We start from the raw sequence: 9390 nt of genomic DNA on the forward strand, positions 1-9390 counted from the left end.
TTTTTTGTTTTTTGCTTTTTTTTTTTTTTGTTTTTGATATCCTTTTTTGTTTTTGTCAAATAAGTTAATACCCATTTCATGACAAAAAAGAAAAAGAAACTATAACAATTTACCAAAAAAGAAAAGAAAATATACCTTGTAAATTGCAACAAGCAAGTAAAAAGATGGGCAAAATAATGAATAGGTTCACAGTTAAAGAGAGAGGATTCTCTTGATTGCACAGGGATGATACCTACCTAAAAAAAGACAGTGAATTAGAATACAGATAGACTGGCAAAAGTAGGAAAAAATTAATAAAAACAAATTAATATAAAAATCCCAAATAGGACCAAAACTGACTATAAAATACCCTCTTTTTTCTCTCTCTGCCTCACAGTCCCCTTCATACACTCTCTTACTCCCGCACCACTGTCCTGCCTTCTGATTCATTTTGCCAGAGGCAGAACTGGCATTGGTTTGGCACAGATCTTAGAGAGAGAAAGTTAGGTCAGAGAGAGAGAAGGAAAGCTCAGATTTCGTTCTGTGCTTTCCACTTCTGAGTGAAGAGAGAGGGGGAGAGAGAGAGAGAGAGAGAGAGAGAGCCAATCTGTATTGTTGTGCATATTAATTTCCCTTTCTTGGTTTTCCTTGAATTAAAGGATTTTCCAGCCCATTGAATTGATTCATTTTCCTCCGTATAAAACCTTGAGCCACATTCACTTTGCCCACATTTCATCTACCAAAAGCAAGAGAGAGAAAGCAGAGGAGAGAGATCTGAAGAACAACCGGTTTGTTCATTGGCATCTCAATCTCTTTCTTTTCTAGAGAGAGAGAGAGAGAGAGAGAGAGAGGAGAGAGAGAGGGGTGGGTACAATGGCTGAGACCACAACCCAAGTTCTGATACCAGAAACGTTTCAAGGGACGACAAATGACATTGCAGGGCAACTTGGGCTGATTTGGGAGCTAATCAAAGCGCCATTGATAGTTCCTCTGCTGACAGTTGGGGTCTATGTCTCATTGGCCATGTCTCTCATGCTCTTCTTTGAGAGGGTTTATATGGGAGTGGTCATCGTTCTGGTCAAGCTCTTCTGGAAGAAACCAGAAGAACGCTACAAATACGAGCCCATTCAGGATGACCTTGAAGTAGGAAGCTCCAATTTCCCTGTTGTTCTCATCCAAATCCCTATGTTCAATGAAAGAGAGGTATATAAACACACACACATATACATATAAAGATATGATTGTTTTTGCCATTTTTATTTTCTGGGTTTGTGAGAAAATCAAACAAAAAGCCTTAAAGTATGGTGCTTTTTGTGTCTGCTCAATCTCACGATTGTGTTTTGTGTTTGGGGTCAGGTCTACAAGGTCTCCATCGGAGCTGCATGTGGACTTTCATGGCCGTCCGACCGTCTCGTGATCCAAGTCCTTGATGATTCAACCGACCCTACAATCAAGGTATAAAGAATCTCATCCTTTCAATGGGTCCCTTTCCTTTTAGTCCATTAGCAGAGCTCCAAGGATCTCAATTTGTCTGATTTCAGACCCAATTTCTGACATGGGGTTGTTCCAATGCGCAATGTCCAAGTGGGTTTTCAACAAAAATGGCAAATAGATTAATAAAAATTAATCTGAAATTGTTGCAGCAAATGGTGGAGCTGGAATGCCAGAGGTGGGCAGGCAAGGGCATAAACATAAGGTACCAAATCAGAGAAACCAGGGGAGGCTACAAGGCAGGTGCCCTTAAGGAAGGACTCAAACGCAGCTACGTCAAACACTGCGAGTACGTTGCCATCTTCGACGCCGACTTCCGCCCCGAGCCCGACTACCTCCGCCGAGCCATCCCCTTCTTGGTCCACAACCCTGACATTGCCCTTGTTCAAGCTCGATGGAGATTCGGTAATTAGCTTCTGAATTTTAATTCCCATACCTGATTTTTTATTATTAAATTACATTATTATTATTACTATTTTTAAATTGTTAATTATATGATATTATTTGTTTTTGCTTACGCTTTAATTGCGCTAATTATTTTTTTTCCGGAGAGTGTCGGTGGTCTTTTAATATGCTGAGAGAGAGAGAAAACCATCAATCACGGGGTCGGGCCCACTTAGCAGCCCTTATTGGTCATCTCTGATTTCGACACCTGTTTGTCTGCTTGCCTACATCAAGGGTATCGATTGGAACCCACATGAGGAAGTATTAAGAAAGCACTGATTCAGATGATTAGTGTGACTCTTTTTTAATTTGCCAGTTTTAGGGCCATTAATCAGAATTGCCCTAATTTAAAGCCAAATATATGTTATTATATCAGATTGTTAATCGGGTCAGTGAATTGCACACTGTAGAGTTCAGCCGTGATTTAGGTATTAGCGTTCCGGTTGTGATTCAGAGTCTGGTAGCACAATCATTGTAACATGTCGTTTCATGAGATAACGATTTAACCTTGATTGTTTCAAATGACGTGAGAGTGTCCTTAACATAGGACATATGAGTCCTTATCCTTCCCTAAGTCACAGAGTCAGCGTCACCTTCATGATGTGAACCGGCACGATCATTTGCTGGAAATGCGGGGTAGGTTTGTCTTTTTACTGCAAAACAACAAGTAAGGTTCTCTTGTGACATTATAAGTTGGCGTAGGTGAACCCGGCTTGTACGGCTCAAACTATTCAGCGAGATGCCGGAACCGGATCAATTTCCGGAACGTAAATGGGTCGATTTCGTCATTTACTTTCCCAAGGGCGACCCTTATCTGCTGGGGCACTGTCCACTTGGTGTTGTATTGTTTGTTGTGCCCATGTTACAGTGGTCTACAGAAATTTTTTGATGCTACGAAAACCCAATACGATACATCAAGTGTTGTAATATAAATATTTGAATTTTTTTAAAAAAATCTTCTGTATGATCACGCTTAGTAGACTGCGCCGTGATTTCGACACTGAAAATTTATTAATTCCCTGCTTTACCGACACTTGGTTTGTCGTGCTCAAGCTAGCATGGCCGACCCTGAATTGTGTCAAGTGATAACGAGACCAACACCCTCCTTTTCCTATTATTAAAGAGGTTCACATGTTATTATTTTTTTTCATTAATTTCGTTGACATTATTTTAGTTATTTTACATGTACACTCTTCTTTTTGTCAGTTATGTTACACCTACTTACTCTAATATGCGAGTTAGGCTAATCGAACAGCATAATATGTTTGTATCTATTTCTTCGTAATTTAGAGTAACTTAAAATATCGTTGTGCTCGTGCTAAATTTGGGTATGTGGTTTGGTCCTGCAGTGAATTCGGACGAGTGCTTGTTGACAAGAATGCAGGAGATGTCGTTGGATTACCATTTCACGGTTGAGCAAGAAGTTGGGTCAGCAACACATGCTTTCTTTGGCTTCAATGGTATACTTCCTATATATTTTTATTTTATCAAAAACCATTTCTTCTATTTTTTTTATTTTATTTTCAGTAATATATCTCTTTCTTTATTGTTGCTTGTTAGTTAAAAACACAGATGGTTGGTATGTGAGAAAAGTAGAAAATTGATCCGAGTCAGTGGAGGGAGAAATGTTATGCTGCCATCATCTTCCTCATAATTAGATAATAATTATCATGATCATCATTAATTTACGATTTAATAGGTTTTGGAATAAAAATATTTGGAATCACAGAAGTGAACTGTCTTGCATAAATAGTCAACTGAGAATCTATGAAGGTTGCAATTTCATTGTCAAGTTACTAATAAGCCACAGTAATTGCTAATTACTTCTTGTTCAAGTAACTTTCTACTGCATTTATTTATTTTTAGATTTGTAGCCTTGAAGTTGACATACGAATACATTGCAGGGACTGCTGGTGTATGGAGAATTGCTGCTATCAATGAGGCAGGCGGGTGGAAAGACCGAACGACAGTGGAGGATATGGATCTTGCTGTCCGTGCTAGTCTCAGAGGCTGGAAATTCTTGTATCTCGGTGACCTACAGGTATCTGTTAACCGAATGTATATACAACATTGTACAAATTATTTGGTTCATGATTAGCACTTAAATTTCATGACCATCCAATTACATGACACGAACACAATTTCTGATTATTGTGTTTGTTTCAGGTGAAAAGTGAACTTCCTAGTACTTTCAACGCCTTCCGTTTCCAGCAGCACCGATGGTCTTGTGGTCCTGCTAATCTGTTTAGGAAAATGGCGATGGAAATTATCAGAACTAAGGTGAGTTCAGTATAGTTGCACTATTCACATGTTCTTCTAGTGCAGTTTCTTCTTCTTCCTTCTTATTCATGGCTTCTAATTGTGTTTGTTGTATGTACTGCTGCAGAAAGTTACACTGTGGAAGAAATTTTACACCATATACAGTTTCTTCTTTGTCCGGAAGATCATTGCTCACATGGTGACCTTCTTCTTTTACTGTGTTGTACTTCCTCTGACCATTTTGGTTCCTGAAGTTTATGTTCCAATCTGGGGGGCAGTATATATTCCTTCCATCATCACCATTCTGAACTCCGTTGGAACTCCAAGGTCTTGTAGACTCTACCCTTCATTTCTTGATCAATTGTCTTTCGTTACGTGTTCTTCTATAGGATTAAAGTACTTAATATTCTTCTTGAACATTACAGGTCAATTCACCTTCTGTTTTACTGGATTCTTTTTGAGAATGTGATGTCTTTGCACCGGACCAAGGCTACATTGATTGGCCTACTAGAGACTGCAAGATCTAACGAGTGGGTTGTCACTGAAAAGCTCGGAGATATTGTCAAAAACAAAGCAGCAGAGGCTGCCAAGAACAAAACAGCAGATGCTAACAAGACTAAACCTGCCAGCAAACTCTTCAAAAAGCCACGATTCAAGTTCGGAAACAGGTAAAATTTCGCTAACACCATCTGTTCTTCCTATTTGACTTGCCGTTAATTCTTATTTTATTTTGACCTGTGCAATGTGCATAGAAATTTGTAACTATTTGCATTGACACCACATTTTTACTGGCAAATAGAGAACCCTGTCTTCTTTGCATAACTCCAATAATTGGCACAAAACCAATCACATGCTCCTTAAGTTTTAATTATTTTCCAACAAACCTAATCCCGCAGCCCCAAGTAAGAATAATTTTTTCGGTTGTACCCCTTTCGTTATTGTAAATCAGAATCTTTGCATTGGTTAATCAAACCTAAGGCATCATATAAATGTACTGCTAGTATATGATAGGAGTTTATTAACAGTAAAATTAATATTATCTGTTGGTGACAAGAAGACATCCCAAATTTGTTCACCTACGCTTTATTTTTTTATTACCATTCTCACCTAATATTCAATTTTAACAGGCTTCACCTATTGGAGCTGGGATTCGGGGTGTTTCTGTTCATCTGTGGATGCTATGACTTTGTGCACGGGAAGAACAACTACTTCATATACCTCTTCCTCCAAACCATTACGTTCCTGATCTGCGGATTTGGCTACGTTGGAACCATCATCCCCAGCTCATAGTTAAATTCTATATAGATTTAATAGACACAGACCGGTTATTGTTTCTCATGCCATGCCAGCATCTTTCTCCTCTTCAACACAGATTTAAGTAAGTGCAGTTCATTAAAATTCATCGTGCTGGTGGAAAACAGAAAGGTTCTTCCTGCGTCTTCCTCAACGAATTTCATGTCATCGTTCAAGTAAACATGGAATTTTTCAGAGAAAGAACAAATGGTGTTAGTAATTTAATTACATTATACAGAGTGAATTGTGAAGGAAGAGAGGTAGATGTCACTTTCTTTTTCAAGGACAAGGAGATAGTACTATCTTCTTTCAAATAGATTGCTTGTAATTGTGAAGTTTTGTTCTTTCTTGGGTTTGCCTCTTATAGTTTTCCTTGGATTGTGGGGAATAAGCTCTTGGGTGGAGAAAAAAACAAATTAGTTGAACTTGTAATCATAATTTACTTATCATTTGATAATCATCATATATGAGTAGTGATTTTAGATCGTACCAAATCGATCCCATCTCAATTATTGCATAGAGTAAACATTTGCTTTTGTATCGGTGGGCGTTACATGCATCAGCAACTAGGAGTCGATCATCTGCTTTTGTATCGGTGACTGAGATAAATATAGCAAAGTCTTTATTCGGAAGAATTTGGAAAGATTTCCACTATGCTCTAATATATGGCATTTCACTAGAACGAATGATTGGATGTCGATTAAGTATTCAATGAACAATATAATTAAACGGCCAAAAATATTGGTGTACGCGTTTACTATACGAGCATCTCAAGAAATGGCTAATGATCATCAAATTTCTTTAGGCCTACTGAATTTTGTGTGAACATTTTACAAGAATAAAAGTTACATAATACGAACATACTGTCATCGTCGCATTCCATACTGTTGATTATTTACAAAGCTCTGGTATTACTAATAGTTATTAATTAATAGCCAGCATGCAGTGCAATGCAACAAAATTTGTAAAGGGGCATGCACGTTTCCTGTCTGACTTGGAGTCGGAGATTTGTCGTTGTAAGGACCCCAGTGGCATATGGAAATTGCGGGCAGTGACACAAAGCACTAAAAGCGGCATCCAAGAAAAGGAATTACCTTCCCTCCTGAACATTTCACCAGGAATTCCTGCTGACACCAAATTTCAAAGTGGACACGTGTCCATCCGAGATTGGGTGTAAGCAGAACCTCCTGCTGAAATTTCAGCAGCGAAGTCTTGTTCCCAAAAAAATTGATGAAATTCATTGACCAATCACCCTTACAACTATGCCTGGCAAACAGGTCATGATTTTTGTATTTGTATCGTTTTCATATCATATTCGTTATCTTAACGGGCTGTATCCTTTCAAATCTGTTGTCTTAACATGTTCTTAACAGGTTGTTGGGGGGACTTTTAGGTCGAGACGAACTTGGGCTTTGAGAGCGTCCTCTTGTCTCCCTTGGTTCGGATTCGTACCAAGTCCCAGAATATCTCGAAAGAGTTGGCTTGTCTTAGGAAATACCTTGATGATATCAATGACTCGAAGATAGCATGATTGATCAAGATAAAGACTTGCTCAAGTGAGGCGTGGTGTGAAAGCTAGAAGATTACTAGTTTAACATGAGAGAGAAAGAGTTTGCATTGTTACATGGCTTTCTCTTCTTGCATTCATTTCTATCTCTCTGTATTACCCCTCCCTCTAATGGCTCATCTCCCTCATTTTGTAAATGACGGGTTCTCATCTAGGCTTCAAAGTAATCTCCATTTGTGGCTTGATATTCCCTTTCCTTTCTCCTTAGCCTTCATATTATTTCCCTTTTGGTGTAAGGTAGATGTACTGTTGAGACCTGTTGTCACATCTTGGCCTGGGCGGGACCACTTCCCGGGCCTGACTCCACCGTAACACGATATTGTCCGCTTTGGGCCCCGACCAAGCCCTCACGATTTGGTTTTTGGGAACTCGCACGAGAACTTCCCGATGGGTCACCCATCCTGGGAATGCACTCGTGCGCTACCCGTTTAACTTTGGAATTCCCATGGAACCCGAAGCCAGTGAGCTCCCAAAAGGCCTCATGCTAGGTAGAGATGGGAATATAAATATAAGGATCACTCCCCTGGGCGATGTGGGATGTCACACCTGCATTCTGCTTTTTCATGAGGTGCGGCTTTCCCAAGCTGACCTTTCGTAGACGCTACTTCTGGTAGCGTGTTTCACGGCTTTCGCGTGTTGGTTATCTCTACAAGTTGGGAAGGGAAAGTTAGCATTAAATGCCTGACTTGCTAGGTTAGCATGCATTTAAGCAGAAATCTAGTTCAGTTCTAACGAAAAGGGTTGGCTTGCTAAGGAAAGAGGTAAACTAGGCTAGTTCTCTCTTAATGTTTGCCTGCGTGAAATGCAAAGGGTATGGACTTGGATCCTTGGGCCCCCAAGCAGCCCAAAGCCTTTTATAACCCTGATTCCGCTTAGGCCCAATAACCTTCTATAACCATCCACACCACAATTCACTTGACAAGCTTCAAATATGTGACTTGGGCTTAGCATGAATAGTGACTAGCATAAGGAAGCTTGGCATGATGAATAGGCATGAATATGGCGTGATTTATTTAGATATCCGGCTTAATTATTGTGGCGTAGCATGTTTGTAAATATATTCCTTATCAATCATGCACCTTGGCATGTGTTTAGGTTTGAATAAAGGCTTTGCATGACATTTGGACCTTGAGACTTGGTTGGATTGGTGTGTGACATTTTTGGGCCCCAACACAGGTAAACCAATAACGACCCAATTAGTTAACGGCTTTTGTTTAGTTAACAGGTCATACTTGTTATTGGTACTGTTGGTCTTCCTGCTATTGTGGCTCTGCGCCAACAAGTGAAAGTATTTAGACATGAGGGGCATCAATTAAACTCTTGTCCTTGCGTAATTCTGGCACTACTTTGTCCTTAGTAATCAGGTTTTGTCGCTTCTTGGAGGCGATTAGTCCCAACTCAAAGGGAATGGCATCTTGGATTACCAGTAATTTATTAGTTGGATAATCATTTGGGCTCTTCGATTTGTTCGTTTTCTTTTTAGAAGATTTGTGCTGACAAATTTCTTTACGACGCTTTTAGAACGTTTCAATTTCTTCTTCTCCAACCTTCGGGTTTTTAGGACTTTCACTAGATATTTCCCATATTTAGCATCCACTTTACTCTAAGATGGAATTTCGATGGGATGATTGGTGCATAAATCAATTATGGCATCCCGCCTATGTTCCCTTGTTCACTTTAGAGCTATGAGCTATTTTCAATTCTGGTGTTCGAAGGGAATAATTTTGCAAGCTGTATCAATTAACTAAGGGTGGCACTGGTCAATAATTGTGATGTTGATGTTGGAGCTGAGGCCGGTGGATGCAATATTTCGAATTCTAAGTCAGGACATATCATTTTCTTAATTTTCATTTACAATCAGGACACTTTGTACTAGTCTTTGTCGTGGCGCGGCAACTCGATAATATAGGCAGGGCATATGACACTGGATCTTGATTGAAAAAAGTAATAAGGATCGGAGCTCTTGTCGATGGTAAACTCCTGGATACCCAATTCCGCCTCATACTAGTTGTTTAGAAGCTTGAAGCAGGTGAGGATGCGAAACGACATGAGGGTTAAGTTGTAGAGGAGCAACATCAAAGCAGTTCAACACTTGCTTCAAGAAGGGGGAGAATGGAAAGTTCAAACCCAGGTCTAAGTACTAGGGGTGGATTCTAATGCATGGATGTTTAGGATTGGAAGGTTTTGGCATAAGATTTTGGATGTCATTGTGACCTTCTTATTTGTCAATTTAGCTGTGCAGAAGATGTTAACGGAGTCTAACAAAAACTTTCACTTCTTCCTCACTTCATACCTTTACCATTGGAGGCTCAAACTGAGAATTGTAGTTAGCGGCAGGAGCAGGAAGTTTGTTTGAA

The 9390-nt window shown here is 39.5% G+C and overlaps 1 protein-coding gene across 1 annotated transcript; it reads left to right on the forward strand.

The window, feature by feature from the left end:
• Nucleotides 1–775: 775 nt before the first annotated feature.
• Nucleotides 776–5960, forward strand: LOC103929863 (glucomannan 4-beta-mannosyltransferase 2). Its single transcript, XM_009339120.3, has 9 exons — nt 776–1182; nt 1336–1434; nt 1623–1875; nt 3264–3374; nt 3819–3955; nt 4081–4194; nt 4301–4500; nt 4599–4841; nt 5301–5960. The coding sequence occupies exons 1-9, from the start codon at nt 853–855 to the stop codon at nt 5461–5463; spliced, it is 1650 nt and encodes a 549-aa protein (XP_009337395.2). The 5' UTR covers nt 776–852; the 3' UTR covers nt 5464–5960.
• The last annotated feature ends 3430 nt before the right edge of the window (nt 5961–9390 follow it).

The sequence above is a fragment of a genome, unplaced genomic scaffold, assembly GCF_019419815.1.
Source record: "Pyrus x bretschneideri cultivar Hongxiangsu unplaced genomic scaffold, Pyrus_bretschneideri_v1 Contig29, whole genome shotgun sequence".
NCBI lineage: Eukaryota > Viridiplantae > Streptophyta > Magnoliopsida > Rosales > Rosaceae > Pyrus > Pyrus x bretschneideri.